At 52.7% G+C, this 22,099-nt stretch overlaps 7 protein-coding genes across 7 annotated transcripts; 4 read left to right on the top strand and 3 right to left on the bottom strand.

The window, feature by feature from the left end:
• Positions 1-532: 532 nt before the first annotated feature.
• BO82DRAFT_422976 (uncharacterized protein) lies at positions 533-1,544 on the top strand. The gene has a single exon (XM_025640227.1). The coding sequence runs from the start codon at positions 793-795 to the stop codon at positions 1,129-1,131; it is 339 nt and encodes a 112-aa protein (XP_025488199.1). The 5' UTR covers positions 533-792; the 3' UTR covers positions 1,132-1,544.
• A 326-nt stretch (positions 1,545-1,870) lies between these two features.
• BO82DRAFT_169292 (uncharacterized protein) lies at positions 1,871-3,051 on the bottom strand. The gene has a single exon (XM_025630332.1). The coding sequence runs from the start codon at positions 2,952-2,954 to the stop codon at positions 1,974-1,976; it is 981 nt and encodes a 326-aa protein (XP_025488198.1). The 5' UTR covers positions 2,955-3,051; the 3' UTR covers positions 1,871-1,973.
• Positions 3,052-7,243: 4,192 nt separating this feature from the next.
• On the top strand, positions 7,244-7,723 carry BO82DRAFT_169267 (uncharacterized protein). The gene has a single exon (XM_025630331.1). The coding sequence runs from the start codon at positions 7,374-7,376 to the stop codon at positions 7,626-7,628; it is 255 nt and encodes an 84-aa protein (XP_025488197.1). The 5' UTR covers positions 7,244-7,373; the 3' UTR covers positions 7,629-7,723.
• A 512-nt stretch (positions 7,724-8,235) lies between these two features.
• On the bottom strand, positions 8,236-9,758 carry BO82DRAFT_394993 (uncharacterized protein). The gene is made up of 2 exons (XM_025638764.1): positions 9,402-9,758; positions 8,236-9,324 (listed from the first exon to the last, which is right to left on the bottom strand). Exons 1-2 carry the CDS (start codon positions 9,629-9,631, stop codon positions 8,292-8,294), a joined length of 1,263 nt encoding a protein of 420 aa, XP_025488196.1. The 5' UTR covers positions 9,632-9,758; the 3' UTR covers positions 8,236-8,291.
• Positions 9,759-11,899: 2,141 nt separating this feature from the next.
• On the top strand, positions 11,900-13,892 carry cpdS (putative serine carboxypeptidase (CpdS); the record flags this gene model as incomplete). Its single annotated transcript, XM_025632644.1, has 5 exons — positions 11,900-12,074; positions 12,134-12,279; positions 12,332-12,752; positions 12,822-13,547; positions 13,639-13,892. The coding sequence occupies 5 exons, from the start codon at positions 11,900-11,902 to the stop codon at positions 13,734-13,736; spliced, it is 1,566 nt and encodes a 521-aa protein (XP_025488195.1). The 3' UTR covers positions 13,737-13,892.
• Positions 13,893-14,952: 1,060 nt separating this feature from the next.
• Positions 14,953-17,153, bottom strand: BO82DRAFT_357762 (uncharacterized protein). Its single transcript, XM_025636107.1, has 2 exons — positions 16,092-17,153; positions 14,953-16,026 (listed from the first exon to the last, which is right to left on the bottom strand). Exons 1-2 carry the CDS (start codon positions 17,088-17,090, stop codon positions 15,376-15,378), a joined length of 1,650 nt encoding a protein of 549 aa, XP_025488194.1. The 5' UTR covers positions 17,091-17,153; the 3' UTR covers positions 14,953-15,375.
• Positions 17,154-20,024: 2,871 nt separating this feature from the next.
• On the top strand, positions 20,025-21,895 carry BO82DRAFT_377597 (putative MFS multidrug transporter; the record flags this gene model as incomplete). The annotated part of the gene is made up of 2 exons (XM_025637585.1): positions 20,025-21,495; positions 21,552-21,895. The coding sequence occupies 2 exons, from the start codon at positions 20,025-20,027 to the stop codon at positions 21,893-21,895; spliced, it is 1,815 nt and encodes a 604-aa protein (XP_025488193.1).
• Between the last annotated feature and the right edge of the window lie 204 nt (positions 21,896-22,099).

The following is a 22,099-nucleotide window of genomic DNA, read 5'->3' as shown; positions in this document are numbered from 1 at the left end:
GATAAAGCTAGGCCAAAGAGTGGATCCATTCGAAGGCCCATCATTCAACACCCACGTTATCCCCTTTATCCCCTAACTTCGACGATGACACAGACAACAAGTGCTAATAACCTTCTAAGAGAACCAAGCCTCAAGATTCATTGAAGGTCAAAGTATCCGAGAATTAAGCCTGTTCCTGCGACTTTGCCTTGGGGTCATCCTTTCCTTGGGTCTAAGATGCTGATTGACCCGCGCGTGAAAGAAACTCCTTTCATGTGCCATCTTACGATTGGGAGAAACTCAGTACATGGGGTCTTCCTGGGTCCAGCTCTGAATAAGGGGACCAAACCTGGAGAACTGCTCAACCAACTTTCTCAGACCTTTCAAACTTACTAATCTTTGAACAGCTCCGGTCCATATTGTAGAATGTCCAGATTCCTTCCATCTTTAATCACAGGGTACCACATATCCCAGTATTTCCTTAAGCTAGCGTCGTCCTTTAATATCTCCGTCAATAATTCCTGTAAAAACAATGGCCTCTACTCCCCGTTCTCCACGCCAATTTCCCAAGCCTGGATTTGTGATATCAGACTCCTCCGAGGTTATAGAGGAAGAAGACCTACCATCCTATAAAGGCGGCAAAGTTCTACCCGGTTTCGATCGGCGAAGTATTCAATTCCAGATACCAGGTGGTTTCTAGGCTTGGGTATGGTGCATCATCCACAGTTTGGCTTTGTCGTGACCTTCAGTACGTGTTCACACGAAACCACGGTGCCATAAGCCTACGTTACTCCCTCAAGAGCCGAGAAATATATGACACTCACGGTCTGTGTGCAGGGCCTGTGGTTCACGAAACAGAATCATCAGTGTCAGACCAATTCTCCCACGCCGAAGCGCCCGTCGGGAAAAGGCTGGTACCGTCTTTTCGTTGATTCTTTTGAGCTTGTTGGTCCCAGTAACGGGAAACACATGCGCCTGATCTACCCACCACTGGGAATGAGCTTTACTGAAGGCCAGAAACTTCTTCCGGAGGACCGGTTTCCGACAGAACGTGCGCAGCGAAGCCTTCACCTGATATCGAATTGCATTGGACTTTCTTCACAAAAAATGATACAGTTCATACTGGGTCCTGTCTGGGATGGACTTCTCTGACAGCTGGCTAACAACTATTAGATATATTTTTGCACAACAACTTTGTGCTGTATCTTTCAGATATGTTCGTTGCTGTGCAATTTCTTGAGAATGCAAGGAGCTTGGTTACAGCTTCAGCAGCAGCTGTAAGCCCATGTTTAGGCATGATTATCGGGAAGCTTCCACGACTCTGAGGATCTGAAAGAAAGAAAGAAAGAAAGAAAGAAAGAAAGAAAGAAAGAAAGAAAGAAAGAAAGAAAGAAAGAAAGAAAGAAAGAAAGAAAGAAAGAAAGAAAGAATAAAGAGTATCACCAAAGAGTAATGATAGAACAAAGCTTTTCTAATTCAGTTATGTTCTGGATGTGAAAATGGGTGAATCGTGCTAAGTGTTGTTGGAGTTGGTTGCAAATCCTTGGATTACTTATAAATAGGTTGAAATCTCTCCGGTCGCTTCGAAGTCCCGGTAATTCTCCGCTGGGATGATGATTACGCCAAGCTATTGTTTCAGAGAGGTGTTAGTACTGCGCTGGTTTACACACATCCAATTATGCAGGAAGAGCCAGACAGGCACAATTAATGGCAAAACACGACTAGGTACACAACCCCGTCAATCATCCCACCAAACACAAAGGTCATGTCTTGAGAATTACCTATAAGCAGAAAGAATGTACTTCGAATCAAGCTGCACACACAAAAAAATACCCTACGCCTCGCTAATGATACCTCAATGAAACATATAGAAATAAGACCCTCGCAACACCGTACAAAGACAGATAGACAGTGGCAAAAGCCGAACACTTCCAGACGAATGAGTAGAAGAGCTTCAAATAACTAGATCACAATTGAAATTAACTGAAATCCGCTCACGAGACAGTCTGCATGGGCGACGGCTGTTCTCGACTCGGTTCGATCTTCTTGCGGCGCGGCACCTGGATGCCATTGCGCAGCTGATCCAGTCTGACCACCCCGGGACCTGTGCAGATCCGGCCCGTCTGCATCAGAGTACGCAGGCGCTTGCGGCGGGCGGCGCCGCTCCGTTCTTCGCCGCGGCCGACGCCCTCGTCGACCCATTCCGTCCGCAGGATCTTGTAGCTCATGCCGTCGTGGCTGCCTTCCCAGGCACGGGACCGGAGGCCGAACAGCACGCTGGATTCGTAGCGTTCCAGACGCGGGAGGATGAGAATGGTGATGTGCAGGTCTTTGTCGGAGGGGGGAACGGGGGGCACGCGGGGTCGCTCGCCCTCGTCGAGGCCGATGTCTTGCGCGGTCTGGGGCGCGTGTTGATAGGTGTCGCGGATCTCCAGGTCAAGCAGGTCCACATCTACCTCCTCGCTCCAGGCGCCACGAATGAAGCCAGAATGAATGGCTGCCGCCACGGGGTCGGAATCGTCGGTATAAATGCCGGTTCCCCAAAGCGCACGGCGAGCACAGATCTCCTCGCGACGGCCGTTATCGATTCGGAAGCGGGGGACGCGGATGGTGAACGTGCAATTCTCATTGCCTTCGAAGCGGGGCAGAGGAACAGGTGTGGTGGTGTACCCAAATTTGGCACTCTCGAGGGTAGCCTTTTCGGTTGGTACCCCGATCTGAGGAGCGTACAGGGTAGAGCCCAGGTGGTGACGAGGAAGATGGGCGACGCTTGTCAGAAGAGGCTCGATCGTTACCACGGTGCGAGGTTCCCGAATGGGAGTGACAGAAGCGGGGGCAGCGGATCCGGCTGGTCGGGGAGCGTGATGATGGTGGTGATGGTGGTGCGGGTGGTGGTGATGATGATGAGCAAGCGTCGCTGCCGCCGCGGTAGCTGGCCCATCCGCGGGGGTCGCAGTGCGATGGAAAAAGTTCATCGACGATTGAGGTCGATTCTGGCCGAGAGCGGCCGCCTCTTCCTCGGGTTTATGCCGGTGGTGATGATGGCTGCGCCGAGATTAGCATACGTCATAATCAGAAAAAAGGTTTAGAGGAGCTTACTGATGGTGGTGGTGGTGGACGTGCCGATTTCGCCGCCCGCGGGAGGCTGCGCCCAATGCCGCAGCCTCGGTTTCAGGTCGAATATCTTCGTCGCGCGATTTCCGAGATCGCTTTCCGTTGGCGGAGGTAGGACGGGGAATCTTGGTTTCATCCGCTGTGGTTTCACTGTTGGTGGACCGGGCGGTGGCACTGTCCCGTTTGAAAGGGCTGGCTGAGGTCATGGGCGTCGAGGGTCCGCTGCCGGCCGTGGCCCCCGTCACGCCGCCCACTCCACTTCCGATTCCCGAGAACACACGGCCCAGCTCATTTTTGATTCCTGATTCCCCAGCGGGGCCCAGAATCTGCGCCTGAGCTCCCTGGACCGCCTGGGGCAGCGGGGAGGCTCGTCCACCTCTTTTCGCGTCCAGACCGACGCCAAGCAAATTCCGATGGGCCAGGAGCTCATCGCTTCCTTTGCGGCGCTGTTCATCCGAAGCGGCGGAAAGAATCATACCCGCAGAGGCAGCGGAAGAGCTGACCGGGAAGGCGCGCGTGTCGGTTTGTAGCTTGCTCAGGTACGGTGTCTGCTCATGCGACGGGGGAGTAGGCTGGCCGGACTGCGAGTGCACGGAGAGCGATGGGGCGCGCGATCCGCCTAGCTGAGACCCCAACGACTTGGTGTAGTTCTGGATGGCACCAAAGCCAAAGCCAGCGCCCGGCTCCGGAGCGGGAAAGCGCTTGACCTCGGGAGACGCGGGTTGCGAGCGTCCAAGCTCCCAGGCGGATGGCCCCTGGGGCCGAGGAGCGGCTGCATCGCGGTCTCCATAAGGTTGGCCAAAGCGAGGAACAACATGAGCCGCAGCTTTGGACTCGGCTTCATGTGCTACTGCGCGCTCCCGATCCCGGATGGCTTGTTCCTCCGCGTGACGATCAGTGTAGAGTCCCCCGTAACGACTGTGCGGCAGCTCGTGGCCCATGTAGGACGAGGCTCGCTGGTGTGTAGGCGCAAAAGATCCTTCTCCCACACTAGTTGTTGTGGGCACTGCGATAGGTCGCGACAACGGACTGTAGCCGGCCGTGCGAGGCGGCGGTTCGAGATGTTGCGGCTGACTACTGGGACGAGGAACCGGTCCACTGAAGCTGGTTCGGCGAGGTTCATTGAACAGAGCATCGGCCGAGGGGATCTGAGGGGAAGGATGTGTGGAGTGAGGTTTGTCGGGAAACTGGGTGGATGGATGACCGCGTGGCGGACCACCGAACTTGGCCTGCTCGGGAATCGCCTGAGGTATCCCACCGGAGCCCGATCGATACGGTCGCGGGGGTTGATTCTTTGCAAAGGATTTTTCAGGAGTTTGCGATCGTCGGAAGGCAGGGTAGTCAAGCGGAGACGGGCGGGCGGGCGCGGTCGGCGGCGACATCGCGCCGGGAGCCGACGGCGGATGCGCGTTGCCAAACGAGGCGGACGTGACGGGCAGACGGCCAAAAATCGAGGAGCCTACATCCCGGCCTGGTCGGTCAGCGTCCGCGCCCAGCATAGACGATATTGACATGCTGCTCCCGGGACGATGATGAGCCGGATTGCTGGGAGCCTCACGCGACAAGAAAGGGGTGGGCAGAGAGTGTGTGGTGCCGGGTGGAGCGCGTGCGGGATAGTGCTGCGGCGACGAGGGAGGAGGCATGCGGCGGGTGCCCAGCGGCTGTGCGGTTGAGGCATCTTGAATACCTGGAGAGCAGAGAGTGATCGGAGTTAGCCCAAGTATGTCCGACGGAGATCAGCACAAGAAGCCAGATAGCAGCCGGCGAAGGAGATTGGTCGGCGCGGGCGATAGACACTGCGACAAAACACGCTGCGAGCCAGAATGTCTGGCACATACCAGGAAACCCAGAGCTACCACTGCCGCCCAAGGACCTTCGACGGCCCTGGTCATGCGACGAAGGTGGATTCATATCGCATGCACAGACGAGGGGGCTGAGGGAGCGCTGAGAACACGAAAGAGGAGGGGAGGAGGAAACAAGGGGCAAGAATCGGTGAGGAATATTCCAGACCCCGAAACGCAACGACACAGAGCAGAAGATAGGGTATAAGGAAGAGGGGCGCAAGAAGAGAAGGGATGAAAAGGGAGGAGAAGGTGAAGGCGCAAGGTGCCGAAGCTGATGGTGATGGTGGATGAGATAAACGGGGAATGGGAGAGAAACCCGAAGGAAGGCGCGCGACGGACAAGAAAGCAAAGCGAGTTCCACAACCGGGGCAGAACCCGTGACTCTGGGCGGGCCTGGACCACTAGTCCCGATCGAGTAAGGATGCCCTGGCAGTCGATGCTAGACTCAAAGAGGACTAGCTCTCCCGAGGCTTCCTGGGCTGGAAGGCGATCAGGCGCCACAGACGCGGCTGATGATCCCTCGCTGATTGGCCCGGCCGCCTTAGTCTCTGCTTCCCCCCCTCCCTCCCCGTTTGTAGGTAAGGTTGTTTGTAAATCGATGGATAAACAAACCAAACCAAACCAAACCCAACCCAACCCAAACGGTGCCGCAGCAGAGCTTGGCTTGTGGGAGAAGAAATGTGTCATAAACCGGGAGACTGAAAAGGGGAAAAAGGAAAAAAAAAAAACCAAAAAAAGGAGTCATCTCCCCGCCTGCAGCTACCGCATTTTCTGCCACGCCCCTGGTCGCTTATCCCGTACATTGTCATGTTTGCCGTTGGTCATGTCTAGCAGGCATTGGCTGCCATCCCATCCATGATCGGGCCTTCCGAGATGCTACCCAGTTCGGCTCAGGCACCCAGCAACAACACCACCATCACCACCACCGGCGGGAAGAATCATAAATACTTGAAGCGCAGAGGTGATGGATCGAAAAACAAACCAAACTAATATCTCAGAGCAAGAAAAAAATGGACTGGCCTACCTTCACGATACACCATCCGTCGATCCTGGTGATTGAGGTAATTATGATCATAAGGGGGATCATGGCGGTTGTCCGAGTCTCGCTGCCCAGCCGGAAGATTATGCTTCTTGGAGGGCCCATGGCCTGTCGGTGCAAGGTGATACCCGGATGATTCTGGCCGCAATGACGCATAGGCGGGCTCATGGGTGTACGCGACGGAGGAAACGGGGGCGGGAGCGGACGAAGGGGTCGGATAATTGTAACCCGGGGTCGTGGCAGCCGATCGAGGCATCTCGGACTCTCGTCGCTGAAGCATCTCGTAGTATGGGCGTGGTGATGGTGGCCGAGGCGGTCCGTAGGCGCGCGCGGAGGGCGGCGCTGAGGGCGCCCCTCGAGGATCGTGGGCAACCGCTCCCAGCAGCGAGGGGTGCGGGTGGTAGGGTGGTGGCGGGTGGTGTTTTTGGAAATCCATCATCATCGTAAGTGAGCGGAGAAGCGATCGGAAAGAAAAAAAAAACGCAGAGGAGGAGATGTGTTGGGTTGCGTTCGGGCGCGGATGGGGGGGTTCAGCGAAATGGCGGTGGAAGCTGAGTTTCAAGCAAGCAAGCACAAGCAGCAAGCAGCAACAGCGGCACTCGGTAGCTTGCAATCCCCGTATAAGTCGAGTTTATTCTCCCTCTCCAGAATATTCTGGTGGAGTGAAACAACAACTCCTAGCTAGCCAGTGCTGAGAGGGTGAAATTTAACTGGAGGAGAACCAAATCAGTGGGGGAGGCAGAGGCAGAGGGAAAGGTAAGGATAGGAGATGGGATGGATAAAGGAGAGAGGAGGGAGGAGATACGAGAGAGGAGAGAGGAGGGTGTGGAGAGAGGAGAAGGGGAAACAAGCGCGAAGGAGAAAAGAAAACACGAAGAAAAACGGTGAGTAATGGATGGATGGATCTCACTCCGACTAGCGCAAGTAGAATTAGAATAGAGTCGAGTAAGTTTACCTTGTAGTTGGGTTAGTGAGTGAGTGGCTGTACCAATCACGCTGGCTGCAAATCCAGGCTAAAAGAGATTTATTGGGGAGGGAGAAAAGGGAAAGGGAAGGGGAAAGAAAGGGAAAACTGGTGCGTAAACTGAGAGTAAAGAACGAAAGTCATTAAAGTCAGGACCAGGGAATGCGAGGGAAACTAACAGGATGGGGCCGTCGTGGCAGCGGGGAAAAACGGGGTGGACCCATGCAAAAAAAAAAAAAAAGAAGAAAAATGAAAAAGCAATGAAAATGATAAAAGAGTAAGAATAAGGCATCAACCGGACTACATACACCTATAGAGCTGCTGCTGCTACCAGGTAGACGAACTACTACCACTACGACTAGTACTATCACCACCACCACCACCACCACCATTACTACGAACTACCCCTCTCCTCTTTCCCCCTCCCTCGCCAATGCCCAATTTATCTTGGGTCTTAGTCGGCCATGCAGCCAGCGACGTGTCATGCGTCCTGCCAATGATGAACCTCGTCAGTGAAGACACATGGGAAAGTATTCTGATTGCACTGAAGAGCATTGTTCCATGTACGATACAGTACAACCATCAATCAGGAAGCGAGAGCCAACCCGGACAAGGTTTGAATCTGATATCCAACAATAGGCGCCCGTCTGCCTCCCGCCCGCAGCCTGCTTCGGCCCCAAGTATGTAACGTATCCACCTGCAGTGCGTGACAATCTGCCGATCCCAGGACCCCCTTCCATGGAATCGATTTCTGGGGGATCGCCCTGCTACACTACGATCCTGCTTACTTGAGTACTGCACAGTACGGTACAACTTCCACATAGTATCTTGGAGTTGTACCTTACTCGGGATCTGAGCGTTGTTTCCGTCAATACATACATACAACAGATGGCAGTATTTTGAGGTAAGATTCTCCAAGTACTGCGATTGCTCTTCTACGACGATCAATCGGGTTGTTGGATGGGACAGGCTGGCCCGCTTGCCACATTCATCGCTACACAGCAGAGAGCAGAGTGGAGGCGAGGCGAGCGCTCCCCTTGCGTCGGTCCGGTTGCAGGATTGAGGAGCACCCTGCTAACCACGGTGTGGTGCTCTGCTCTGCTCTGTTTTGCTCTGTTCTTCTTTCCTTCTTTCTAACTGGGTTGCACTGGTGTCACGGACTGGTTGGAATCGACGACCAACGGTCCGTGCACCGGTCATAGATAACCTTTAGTACTCAATTTGTCGGCCGAGGTGGAAACCGGCCTCGAGCACTTATCAGCCCTTGCACTAGACATCTCCATTATCAATATGTACACAGCTTATCATTACTATCAACTGGGGCAAACGAGAAAATCGCGATTATATCTTCCTAAGGCAACCCTGTTGTAAAGAGCTGTCGCCATGCTTGACGATGACAGCCTGTCCAGTCTACATCAATGAGGTCTACGCCGGCCTTGACCAAGGCTCTCCAAATCAAACGTTGCAGCCTCTGCGAGCTACACGGAATGCCGCCAAATCGCGCCTTTAGCCCGCCTTTGTGGGCTTGCTCCACGTGGGCCCGGATCAAATCGAGTTGCTGTCGAGAAAATCGTCCTCGATGAGGCGATCCGACCTTCTCATTGAAGTTCACGGTAGTGGTGAATACTGATTGTACATTATGCTGCACCTCCTTCGAGGTCGCATTCTTCCGCTCTTCCCAAGACGGCCGGGACTGGCTTCTTCCTTTGCCCTTGGATAATTGGGTCTTGTTTCCTTGAAGCTTCGACGCCGACTTGGGTCTTTTCACGAACAATTGGTCATCGACAAAGATACTGTTGTGGTTGTAATCTTGGTGGTACTCTTCGTGAGTAGGGTCAACGCTCTCGTCACCCACGATGACGATCGTGACAGCCTTGTTGACAATCTTTGTGTGGTTGCGATGGGTGAGATACCCTCGTTCGTTCAGGGTTTGCAGCTCAGCGAGAAGATGTGGCCAGCCGTCCCGAATCGGCGATCGGAATTCCAAGAATAGAACAAACTGCTCTTCCGTTGCAGTTCCGTGATGGCCCATTGTAGTAGACTGTACAGAACCTTCGGGAGTGTTTTCCGCATTAAGGTGCTGCAACAGAGGGTCAAGGTACACATTACGCAGGGTGAGATGTGGTCGCAGACTCGCGTTGGAGGTACCGACATAGAGCTCCTCGTCCTGGAGCCAGATGTCCGCTTTGATCCCCGTGCAGCCAGCCGCGATGACATACTGAATGGCATCCGGATGCGATCGTGGATTGTAGGCAATACAGGCAGCGGGTTGCCCGTCAAACTCGGCAGGCCAATGAACAAACCCTGCCTGGGCTGTGTAGTGCTCCCGGAAAAAGAGATAAGAAAGTCCATCAGGTAGCAGGGACAGGAACTGCACCATTACCCTGAACGTTACTTAGTCAGTAACATATAGTGCGATTGTTGTATGTTTGAGTCAAGGAGAAGGTGAATGGAGACATACCCAAACATCAACAGCAGGCAGATGATGGAAAAAATGCGATCGCCCCAGAGCTTCCGAAAGGTGGCATACCACTGCTGAAGCATCCACCAGATCCCTGGACAGCATTCGGTCGGATGAGAGCGGAGCGGGTGATCTTCCAGCAGCACCCAGGAGTAAGAGTCGTATTCCTGCGCCTCTAGGAGGGTTTGCGTGCCATCATCGGCGGAACGAACACGAGTCGCAGCAGCCATGAGTAGAAAGGCGTGCAAAGATCAGGATTTGTACATTTATGGTAGTTCTGGCCAGCGACTATCTGAGCGAGCGAAGATTGCCTGTTTGAATAAAGAGGAGTTTTGTAAACCGAGGTTGCGGTGGGGAAGATATAGAGATCGAGTCGATGACTTGAAAGGGGCCAATGGGTGACACGAGAAAAACACCGGACAAAGAAAGGGCCATGGTTCTGTGCGACTTAGCTGCAGGAACGAGAATAAATAAGTAGCCAAGATGATGCAGAGGGAATAGATGAACAAGAAGGCTGATCATTGATGTGAAGGGGGAAGGGGAGGCACAGGCGGAGAGTGAATGGCTGCAGAGCACGCAATTGCCGGATGGAATGATTTCACATCTTCAAGGAGATCAGCACCCAGTTGTCGGTGAAGAAAAGCAATTAATTAATTGCCCGTGGGCTTGGCACTCAAAGTTCAAATTTTCTAAAGGAAGGGTATAAAGAAAGAGGACGAGGATTGAGCCAGTACACATGCATGCGACCAGGATGGAGGGTGGAAGGAGAAGGCATGAGGATGATATTTATTGGTGCGGGATTCCACCAAATCACCCTTGGCGGGTCTACCGTCCAGTACACCTACCATCCACATCAATTCCGCTTGGCTTCATCTCGCATGAAAAGCTCTCTTGCGACAATGGTCGGAATAGCGTGCGGGCTGTTCATCGAACTCCACCAATCAATGCTCCTGTGATCGTCCCGTCAAATCAGCGCCTCTCAGCCCATGGCACCGATAGACGACCACAGAGAGCGCGACTTGACTTCTCACCGAACCCGTGCCTCCTCGTATCAATCCCGCGCCTCCTTTCTAACCTGTCACCGCGTTACCGCGTCCCCGCTTGCATCGAGATCGTATGAAAGCATCGACACCGCATTAAATAGTGACTTGGCGTTGCCTAGGATCGTGCACGTCTACGCCACGCCTCGTGATCGCCGACAATCATTTGTCTCGGAGGTCCCTTTACGATAGCCCAGAGACGTATCGATTAAGGCCCAGAGGTGTATGGGCTGCAACAGCATAATGGCTCCTGCGTTGTCACACTAAGCATGGTCCCCACTGATTTGATTCGACGGAACTCATTTTGCGGTTCGTGCCTCGACTAAGGCTGGTAGAAACATGGTCCAGATGAAGCCAGCGGAAACCCAATGCAATGGATTTTCCGTCCGGCCCAGTTAGAGAACGCCCCTGGGGAAATATTGCGAAGTCAGCTTTTGCTCAGGGTGAACTTGGTGATCTGTTTTCACTGGGAGGGTTGTGCTCGATTATATTTACGCCCAGGTTGTCAGTTCTCGAAATGGATAGTGCTGACACCTGCAACGACCATAATGTTCTCGTTGACCATTAGCGACATGCCAACCTTGGTGAACTGTCCCGTGCTGCTCCGATCTGTGGCTGTCGCGCCAGTAGTTTCTGATCGATGGTATAGATATTCTCAACTTTGCACATGGTATTGAGAAGCGCGACCGTTGAGTGTCTGGTCTAGCTAACAGGCAATGTATTACAGGAACATGAAAGAACAAGACAGAAGTCGTGGTACACCCAAGCAGTTCACCATGGGACGGCCAGAAATCGCCGCGTCAAGATTATAACCGGACTGCATCGGAGATGGTCTCAGATCATGTCTCCATTGAGACTAGTGCTGGGGAGTGTCAGCTCAACAGCTGTGACGATAAGGATTCAATACTGGTTTGCGCTGTGGCCCTTGCAGCAGCAAATTTTCCGAAGTACATACTCTGCATGCACATGAGACGACATAAGTTGAGACGAGATGGGATGAGAGGAGATGAAATAAGCACCTCATCAATTGCAGGATGGCAGAATCCTTCATCCGCCCGCCGATCTCTTGCCCCTCATTGAATCACTACAATCATTAATCATTCTCATTCAATTCGCAGAATGCTATCGTCCTGCGCTTACTCGTGGGTCCACGGCTCTTGGACTGTGATTTGCCGGTGCCTTTGCAAAACGGCACACTAAACCACTCCGCGCATATCCACATTCTTGACACCTCAGTCGGGGCTCCGACGGCCCCCTCATTGTGTATATGAACTTGTCTCGGACACCAAAACCAGCTTTCATCTCGGTAAGAGATGGATGCTCAGACCATGACGTGGGGCCAACGGCTACGATGCTGCTCAGAGCGTGTCCCCTCACTGTCTCCACGCAGGCCTATAAGTAGGCCGATGGTCGAGGGCTTGGTTGGGAGTCAATCAGCACTCTATAGCCAATCTCAAGATGCGTTGGACCACGGCCATTGCGTCACTGCTGCTGGTGGGCTCTGTTGCCAGCCTGCAAAATCCCCACGGTCGCGCTGCGTCTGCCTTCCAGCGCAAAGCATTGGCTCCCCGGTCTGCGTCGACTCCCGCCAGCCGTATCAGGGATTACTCGTACCTGACGAACAAGACCGCAAGTGAGTGTGATCTCCTGTACGAAGGAGCTATCTTGGTGTGTCTTGCTCACGAAAACAAGGGTTCCTGGTCAACGGTACTGGCATCCCTGAGGTCGACTTCGACGTGGGCGAATCTTACGCTGGACTGCTACCGAACACTCCGACGGGCAACAGCAGTCTCTTCTTCTGGTTTTTTCCCTCGCAGAATGTCAACGCCAGCGACGAGGTGTGCAGTTCCTTCATGTTACTTGCATGGTGCTTGTCAACTAACAAGCTAGATTCTCATCTGGTTGAACGGTGGCCCAGGCTGCAGCTCTCTGGACGGACTCCTGCAAGAGAACGGCCCTTTCCTCTGGCAATCTGGCACCTACAAGCCCGTCCCCAACCCGTACTCCTGGACCAACCTCACGAACGTGGTGTACGTCGATCAGCCCGCGGGCACGGGCTTCTCGCCCGGCCCGTCGACGGTCAACAACGAAGAGGACGTGGCCGCCCAGTTCAAGAGCTGGTTCAAGCACTTCGTCGACACTTTTGGTTTGCACGGCCGGAAGGTTTACCTTACCGGCGAGAGCTACGCAGGGATGTACATCCCGTACATTGCGTCCGCGATGCTTGACGAAGAGAATGAAACTTATTTCAACGTGAAGGGCGTTCAAATCAATGATCCTTCGATCAACGATGATTCCGTCATGATCTACGGTACATCCCCCTCGAAAGCCCCAAATCAATCCCACCCCACCCATAAAAGATACTAACCCTCCCTTTTAGCCCCCGCAGCCCGCCACCTAAACCATTACACCAACGTCTTCGCCCTGAACACCACCTTCCTAAGCTACATCAACCGCCGCGCCGACGAATGCGGCTACAACGCCTTCCTGGACGCAGCGATCCAATACCCCCCGGTCCACCCTTTCCCCGCGCTCCCCAACATCACCGACGACTGCCTGGTCTGGGACGAAATCGTCGGCGCCGCCTACGACGTGAACCCCTGCTTCAACTACTACCACCTGACCGACTTCTGCCCCTACCTCTGGGACGTGATGGGCTTCCCGTCCCTCGGCTACGGACCGAACAACTACTTCAACCGCTCCGACGTTCAACGCGCCCTCCACGTGCCGCCAACCGACTACTCCGTCTGCGGCAGCAACACCATCTTTGCCGATGGCGACGCCTCCCAACCCAGCTCGTGGACCGTGCTCCCGGGGGTCATCGAGCGCACTAACAACACCCTCATCGGCCAGGGATGGCTCGATTACCTGCTGATTCTGAACGGGACTCTCGCCACCATCCAGAACATGACTTGGAATGGGGCGCAGGGGTTCCACCGCGACCCGCTCACGCAGCCGCTGTTCGTGCCCTATCATTACGGTCTGCAGGAGTTGTATGATGGGACCGAGCCGGACCCCTATAATCTGGATGCGGGGGCGGGGTACCTAGGCACGGCGTACACGGAGCGCGGGTTGACGTTTTCGTCGGTATATTTGTCAGGCCATGGTACGTTTTCCTTTCGGATTGCTTTTGGTACACAGAGGGGGGCTCCTCGCAGGGTTAGAGTTGCGCTAACGTCTCGGTGTTGTGTTGGTAGAAATCCCGCAGTATGTCCCTGGCGCTGCGTATCGGCAGGTGGAGTTCCTGCTGGGGAGAATTGGGAGTCTGCAGCAGAGGGGTGGGTATACTGCTTGAACTGTAGCATTGCAAGTATGATAAGGGATGGGGAAGCTGGATGTGGAGAATAACGCGTAGCCGAGGATATATGCTGAAAGTTTACTACAGTACATATATACATCACGACCAGCAAGATGTCTTTTAAAAAAAGACAGCTTATAGCTTATGTTGTGCGACGACATCGTTCTGTATATACTACAACACCACATCGTAACGAAGTACAATATAATTTCAATACGAGGAAACTGATTAAAAGATGATTGCAGAGTATTTCCCGCATTCTCGTATTCTGTTAGGATTTCTTTTCTTGGTTTTGTGGGGGTGCAAGTTCCTCAATTTCCAGTTCAGGTTCGAAACGAAGCGATAATATAGAAACCCCAGATTCTCTCATCCGTCTTTCCCTTCACATTCTGATCTACGTACAAGCTCAAGCCCGCCATATCTAGCTCGTGTCTCCAGAATTCCGTACCGTAAGAGGTGATCTACCCCCAGAGATCATCCCTACCCGCTCAATCTCGTTATATATACACCCAGTCGGTCTATTCAACGCAGGCAAAGCATACCTAAATACATAAACCCCATCCCATCCCCATCCTCATCCCCATCCCCGTGAGAGAGATACAGCCGTGGTCCAAGGGGGAAACATAGACCTCAAGTCTGATCTAGATGACAAGGTAGTGAACAATAAAACATAAGCCATAAGCAAAAGTATCCATCCACAAACAAGAACCAAAGAAGAAAGAATAACAGAAAGACCCAGGAGCCCTATGAATGGGGATGGGGGGAAGGGAGTACTGATTAAGGCTTAGTAATCCTTCGGACTGCTTCCACTTCTCTGGAATCAACTAGATCAGAGGACGGATTTAATTGGTTAATAAGCTCGGATTAGTGGTTTCCAAGTGTTGGGTTTAGTTTTTTGATTATTATTTTTTTCTTTTTCTTTGTTTGGTAAGGTAAAGATAAGGGGTCTGGCTTCTCGTGGTATACTCCACGTATGCTTGCCGCACTAGGGGATATTCAGTGCATGGGCCGGACCTGGATCATCGCGAGATGGCGGTGCTGTACAGTACTACTGCGGTGGCGGAGCGGATTTGGCTGATTTGAAAGAAAAGGCTGGAGTCGAGATCTTAGAGGTTATGTTATATGTAAGGGGTGAGTTAGATGGCACTGTTATCGCTGACTGCACTGCCGCAAAGCTTAATGGGATCTGAGCGGTGAGGGGCCTCGGTCATGTGTTTGACATGGGAAGGATTTGATTTGAAGAAGAGAAGCGAAGGCCAGGTCTAGGTCTTTCAAAACTCAATAACAAACCCACAGGCCAGTGACTGGCTGAAATAACATCAACGCCGGGTTCGCTGTGTACATTAGGTCATTAGGTGTACTTATGTACAGTACATGAAGAAAGAAAAGAAGTCAACAGTTGGCGGGTCGGTAGAGAGGGAAGGGGGATATGTGCTGAACAATCGGGTCGGGTGAACAAACAATTTATACTACATCTTCTGCCCCGCAGCAATGGCTGGGTAATCGGGTATTCGTCGTTATCAGAGCCGCCGGGTATAGACCAGAAGAATGTGCCGATCACCGCCGATCTGGAGTCATCCTCAAACTTTATGCTAGAAGGGGAAGGAGACAGATGGTGTTCCCATGTGGTCTAAAGTCAGTTATGTCTTGTCGGACAAGTCGCTTCTCGATCCTCGTCCCGCCAGCTCCTGAAGACCGGCATTGTCGGTTTCCTGGCTGTGCGAGAGTGCAGAACGTTCAAGCGGTTGGGCATCAACAGTGAGTTCGTTGACTTGGCGTTCTGTACGTCGAGGATTAGAATTTGGTCATTTGCAGATGAAGGCATGTTGACTGGAGTGACACTTCTCCGCTCCATGCTTTGACCCTTGACGGATGAGCACTTACCCAACTCGCGAATACGCTGTCGCAGCATCTGATTCTCCCGGGTCAGCATAGCCGCCTCAGCCTGGTAAAAGGCACTTTCATCCCTGCTTCCCCGCCGGACAGGACTCTCCCCGAGGCCCCCAACCCACTCCAGCCCCTCCGGGCCGCGTGACGAATCAGCGCGGGGACGCAGGCTGGGTGAACCGGCTTGACTAGAGGGCCGGGAGGGGCGCCGACTCGATAGAGAGGACGCTAATTGGGTCGCTGCCCGACTACCGGAGGCGGGGTGCGGAGGAACCGGGGGAAAGGGGACGGCAGCGTCGTCGACCACTGCCGTGCCGGACGATGGGTGCGACAGCTGGTGCTGTTGCTGGAGTTGGTGCAATTGAGTCTGCTGGCTGCGGATCATCTGCAGCAGTCGATTCTTGATCGAGTTATACCAGTCAGCACCTTCAGCAAATAATGAGAGGGAAGCATTCGTGATCATACCACCTGTGCTTCCTGCTCCTGTTCTAGTTCCTGATGGAGTTCCCCCAACGAGGGGGCGCGCTGGTGATGCGGGTCCCCCAAGGCGATGATTGGACTGCCTCCGAGACTGGAGAAACTAGAGGTGCGCAGTGCATTGTGGCTCAATGAGGAGCGGTGGTCGGGAGGGGCAAGCGGGGATTCACCAGACACCGACTCACTAGCGTTGCCATTGCCATTGCTGTTGTTGTTGCTGTTCAGAATTGAGTTGGACCCGGCGGTGGACCGGCGTCGTTCCGGACCTGAGATTCCCGAACGAGTACTGGAAATCGGAGCAGGCCGATGAGGCAGCTCAGTGGCAACGGCATGGTTGGGATCGCCCAAGTGGCTGTTGGGATTGTTATTCATGGTGGCCAGACTGAGAAAGGAGAAACCCGACGGAGAATTTTGCAGATGCAAGGGGTCGTTCACAGCCCGTTGACGATGCGGGGAAGAGGAAGTACGGGTATGAGGCGATGGGGAGGCAGGCAGAGAATTGATATCAGGACACATCACCGTCTGGACCGTGATCATATGACGGAGCGGGGTCAAGAAGTGGAAAACCTCTTTTCCAGGTAGTTGGAGACTCGATCCCAACAATCGAGGACCGTAAATTGATAACCAAAGGAAAAGGGATGAACACGGGGTGAAACAAGCTTGGCGAAGATGGAGTATGGAGTAAGGTATTGTTTGTGTTGATTTGGTGGATTTGGTGGATTTCATGGGGAAGGGAAAGGAAAAGGACCGGGAAATGGCGGGAATCCGACTTATGGCGGGGATTGGGTGGAAACGGCAGGCGGTGAGAGAGGACGCTCCGATGATGCTCCCGCCCGGCTTCCCCCCGACTTCCATCCGCAAACATACATTCAAGGTTGCCGATGCTGGAAACAGACATTCGGCCATCTCCCGAACTTCCCGGCACGCCCATCCCTCGGTCTCGCCTCCTGTTTCACTTGTCTTTGTTCTTCTCGCGGCATTACACATGAATTCAAACCGAACATTCTCTCCAGTCTACTGAAGAATGTCTAGACTCGAGAAGCCGAATATTGAGACAATGCAAAATTCTGCAGTCGGTTGCAGTCAGTCTGCATAAAGTCGAGAGGAGGCCCGGCCGCTCCTGGACCGAAAAAAAAAATCACCTAAGCCAGGGGATTGTCCGCCACATCGTCTTGGCCTCGAGCCTTAGCTCAACCACCGGGCAGTGGCTGTCGGCACTAACCGACTCTTGGGGGTAATTGGCATCAGTGGTGGTTCACTCTCATCATTTTCCCTTGGTTCCCAATGACCGTGCTACGACGTTACTACCGTAGACTGCTGATGATTCTGTGTCGAACTTCATTTGAACTTAATTCCCGTGATATTGTTCGTCTGCTACACGCCACAAACACCACCTTACAAGTCGAAGGTCGACAAGACCGCTCTCTCCTGGATGGTCGGCTGCTGACTGCAAAGAGTTTTTGCAAGACTAGCGCAGTCGGTCAGGGAAGAAGGATGAACCAAGTGGTCCTCTTTATTCTAGTGTAGTATACGTGTACGTAGTATGCGCTAAGTCTGATGTGCCGGAGGTCAGCTTTCGTCCCAGAGAACCAGGTCATCGGTGGCTGAGATTCAGTCCGGGGAAGATCGAGAGATGCCCATGAGGCGTTGCTTATCCATGTTGTGCAGCAAGGAAGCCCGTGAAGCACTGACAGGATTCGATGCGATTTTGGGGAATGAAAATCAGGCTGAATAACGATCATGACAGGCAAATGTCATGGAGGGGAGGGTCGATCCTCGAGGAAAATACTCGATATAATCTGAGCGTTGAGAAGTCGGGGAAACGATCGGCATGGAACTGGCGCAGTTGACGTCACGCACGGCTACCCCGAGCCAACAACCCCGTGGGAAACCGACCGAACCCAAGGCCAACCAACCAGCCCGCGCTAGTCAGCAGTAAAAGAGAAATCAAGGATTGGGTGAATCGCCCCACCATCACTACCACCACTTCCATCATCATAATCATCATCATCATCATCATCATAGTCTGCCTTCCATGAATCGTTCATCTAGCGCTTTCTACCTGTGCTTTCTTGATGATTTTCTCGGCGGGATCATGGCCGTAATGTTGACCAAGCGTTGGGCCTCTCATACAATCGCATACCGTACTGCTCCTGACCACTTGGTATCCCTTAAACCCCTAACCCTTGCGTCGCACACGCCTTTGCGTGAGCCTTATTGACAGCCTCGACCGTGGCCATCTGTACGGTCCCGACAAGAGAGACCGCACTCATTATTGGCTTCGGCCTCACGCGACTCTCGTGCCGCGGTAGGCTTTCCCGAAGCGGGCATTCCTGAAGTAGAGATTTTTTTTCGGGCCAGAACGACTCCGGCGGCCATGGTGTGTGTTAGTGCCTTAGTGGTATCCAAGCGTAGTAACGCCGACCCCGGAGTGGGGTCGATGTATTCTTTCTTCTCCCCGACCACTCTTCTTGCAGGTTCTTTTTCTTCCGGGGCTTCTGTCCGTTTGCCTCCCAGGTCAGACGACGGTTTTGGGTAATGATGTGAGCGACGGATCCATCCGGCCCAGGGATCGAGTAGAAATGACTGGCTACTTGACTCGATTCAGGTAGCGTGGCAAGTGGAACTCTGCGTGTGGTCTGAATGAGGTAGTACTCGAGTATAGCCTGCATCCTGATCTGGCAACCCGCTGCTGCATCGATGTGCCCCGTCCGCTGGCCCACGAGGGGGATTCTGCATTTCTAGTACAACGATGGGAGGCAATCAGTGAATGGCATGGGGAAGAATAATAAAAAAAAATAAGATCTGGACGGCATCTCAACAAAGAAGAGAAGAGAGTGTGACTGAAGTCCAAGCCACAGTAGGGTACGGTAGTGTTGAAGGGGGCGGCAGAAGTGAAGTTCAACTTGCATGGATCCATTTTCCACTTTCTGCTCGTGGCCCTCGTCGGAGATACCTGGGCAGCCTGAACTTTAACCACTGGCATTATTTAGCTCCACTAGCACTGGAGGGGAGGCTCGGTGCATTATTATTAAAGGAAGAGGTTTCCCTCCTGAATTTGCGTGAATGAAAGGATGCTTGTGTAATCCACCGGATCTGTTGTTGCAATCGCATACTTATTTCCTGATTGGGATTATTTACCGGAAGAAGCACATCTATACTATTGCAGCACTTTTCTATTCTATTGTACCTAGTACAATACTGTAGTAGTGGCAACTGCAATCAGGTCTGGCAATTGCACCCTCCTTCTCTTTTGGGGTTACTGTCCTCAGATCTTTCTTCTTCATCTTCTTCCTCCTTCCCCAATCTTCCCACTCTTCTCTCTCTTCCTCTGCCTCTCGCCCGCCTTCTGATCGATTCGATTTGTGGGGTGCTCAGCTCTTACCTCCTCATCGCAGCTGCAATTTTCACGTCCACTTCCTTCCTTCCTGAGGTAATTGCTTAGTCGCTTTGTGCATTTTCGCAATCCACCAGGTGGATTGACTTACCTTGTAAGTTTCACCATCCATTTGACCCCATATCCTTCACTACCAACCATTGGTCCTTGCTTGCCTGCTTGTTACGTTTAATGCTAGAAAAAGCTATAGCCTTCCCTCTTCGCCTTTTCATTTGCTTCTTGCTATTTCCTACTCTCTTTGTCATTGCGTCCGCTGAATTTTTCCCTCAAATTTACTACCGTCTGGTGCACTACTTTTTGCGTACCTGGGACTGCGTTACTTGGATTGCATACTACCTGTTGACCCCCTACCGCTGGGCTCGGTACTATCTTTCACGTCTTTGCCGCTTGGCTCGGTACTACATTTTAAGTCCTTGCCGCTTGGTTCGGGCTGTAATCAATCGACTTTGGCGTGCAATTTCTCTCGCATTCTTACTTCTTAAGATCGCGTTCTATATACTAAAAGACACTTTTTACAGGCCGCCATGGGAAGAGAACTTGACCGACGCAACCTAAGCGATAACGAAAAATATCATAGCTCGGAGGCTTCCTCTTCGACTCACAACGATGTGGTCCTGGATCCGGCAACTGAGAAGGCGTTAACAGAGCAGAAGCCCGATTTGGCGGCCAACCGCGACTCTGGGGCTACTCTACAACATCATGAGGAAGGACCTTACGATAAGATTGAACTTACCGAAGACGACTGTTACGATGAGCTGGGCTACTCATTTCCGGCATGGCGGAAGTGGATGATAATCACCGTCATCTTCCTTGTCCAGACATCCATGAACTTCAATACCAGTCTCTACTCGAATGCTTTGGGCGGCATTTCAGAAGAATTCGGTGTCAGTATGCAGGCCGCCCGCTGTGGTGCAATGATCTTCCTGGTTTTATATGCTTTCGGCTGTGAACTGTGGGCTCCCTGGAGTGAGGAGCTTGGGCGCAAACCGATTCTACAATTGAGTTTGTTCTTGGTTAACATCTGGCAATTACCCGTGGCCCTCGCACCCAATTTCGCGTCGATTATGGTCGGACGTGCTTTGGGAGGTCTCAGCTCAGCCGGTGGTTCTGTCACATTGGGTATGATTGCTGACCTCTGGGAGGCTGATGACCAGCAATATGCTGTCGCCTGTGTTGTGTTTTCATCTGTCGGCGGCTCTGTGATTGGGCCCGTTGTAGGTGGATTCGTCGAAGCGTACTTGCCCTGGCGCTGGAACATTTGGATCCAACTTATCTTTGGAGGATTTGTTCAGGTGTTGCACTTCCTTCTCGTGCCTGAGACTCGAACCACAATCATGATGGACCGAATTGCCAAGAAGAGAAGAGAGAGCGGTGAAGACCCCAATATCTATGGTCCCAACGAACTTGTTCCTTTCAAGGAACGCTTCTCGATGAGCGAGGTTCTACACACCTGGATCCGTCCTTTCAAGATGTTCTTGACTGAGCCAATTGTCCTCACTCTGTCTCTTCTGAGTGGATTCAGTGATGCACTGATCTTCATGTTTATTCAGTCATTCAGCCTCGTCTACGATCAGTGGAACTTTGGCACTGTGGCCCTGGGTCTGTCCTTCCTTCCGATTCTGGTTGGATATTTCATCGCGTGGTTCTCATTCATCCCTGTCATCAAACGGAACATCCAAGAGCGCCGGAACAAGCCCGACGATGAACGTGCCCAGTATGAATCTCGACTTTGGTGGCTGCTCTATGCCGCACCCTGCTTGCCGATTGGATTGATTGGCTTTGCTTGGACCAGCCTCGGCCCCCCTATTCACTGGATCGGGACCATGGTCTTCTCCGCTATCGTTGGTATCGCCAATTACAGTATCTACATGGCTACCATTGACTACATGATCTGTGCTTACGGACCTTACTCGGCTTCTGCGACGGGAGGTAATGGATGGGCGCGTGACTTCTTGGCCGGTGTCCTTACAATTCCTGCTACACCCTTCTTCCAGAGTGAGTTTCTCCATCCTATGTTCTGTGATACGTTGTTCTAATCAATTGTTTTATAGATATTGGTGGAAAGTACCATCTTGAATATGCTTCCACGATTTTGTTCTGCATTTCGTTTCTGCTTGTCATTGCGGTCTATGTCATTTACTGGTATGGGCCTGCTCTCCGCAAGCGGTCGCCGTTCGCCCAGCAATTGTCCGATGCACGAGTCGAACTCCAAACCCATGGTCGAAGACTCTCTCGGATACCCTCTGGGTCGCGTGCGAACTCCTTTGCTCGGTCTCAACAGAATCTGCGCATCCGTCAGACTCTTGGTAGCCGGGCTAATAGCTATGTGGCTTCTCGTCCAGCCTCTGGGGTTAACTCTCGAGTGCAATCACGCAAGAACAGTTTCTCGCGATAAGTTTGGTCGTGCGATGGGGAACACTATTCTTTCTTGATATTAGTGCAATGATTAACGAGCGTTGATACCCCCTTTCTCTGGCGAAGGGCTTCAGCCATCTTGTTTTGTTTGACTTCACTTTCGATTTAGCCTTGTACCGTTCAATCTGTTTATCCTTCCAGGATTCTGATCCACTGAGTTGAACTTTGTTACTCTAGGTAGTCT

The sequence above is a fragment of the Aspergillus uvarum genome, assembly GCF_003184745.1.
Source record: "Aspergillus uvarum CBS 121591 unplaced genomic scaffold BO82scaffold_61, whole genome shotgun sequence".
Classification (NCBI taxonomy): domain Eukaryota; kingdom Fungi; phylum Ascomycota; class Eurotiomycetes; order Eurotiales; family Aspergillaceae; genus Aspergillus; species Aspergillus uvarum.
The sequence above is the reverse complement of the archived record's forward strand: the minus strand, read 5'-3'. Positions and strand labels throughout refer to the sequence as shown.

Excerpts from the sequence above, each read along its gene's own strand:
- BO82DRAFT_357762 (XM_025636107.1), bottom strand. The coding sequence starts at position 17,090 with ATGTGTAATGCCGCGAGAAGAACAAAGACAAGTGAAACAGGAGGCGAG. Across the intron at positions 16,027-16,091 it reads AGGAGCAGGAAGCACAGGTG|AATCGACTGCTGCAGATGAT; the intron begins GTATGATCACGA and ends AACTCGATCAAG.
- BO82DRAFT_169267 (XM_025630331.1), top strand. The coding sequence starts at position 7,374 with ATGCCCAATTTATCTTGGGTCTTAGTCGGCCATGCAGCCAGCGACGTG.
- BO82DRAFT_394993 (XM_025638764.1), bottom strand. The coding sequence starts at position 9,631 with ATGGCTGCTGCGACTCGTGTTCGTTCCGCCGATGATGGCACGCAAACC. Across the intron at positions 9,325-9,401 it reads TGCCTGCTGTTGATGTTTGG|GGTAATGGTGCAGTTCCTGT; the intron begins GTATGTCTCCAT and ends AGTAACGTTCAG.
- BO82DRAFT_422976 (XM_025640227.1), top strand. The coding sequence starts at position 793 with ATGACACTCACGGTCTGTGTGCAGGGCCTGTGGTTCACGAAACAGAAT.
- BO82DRAFT_169292 (XM_025630332.1), bottom strand. The coding sequence starts at position 2,954 with ATGAACTTTTTCCATCGCACTGCGACCCCCGCGGATGGGCCAGCTACC.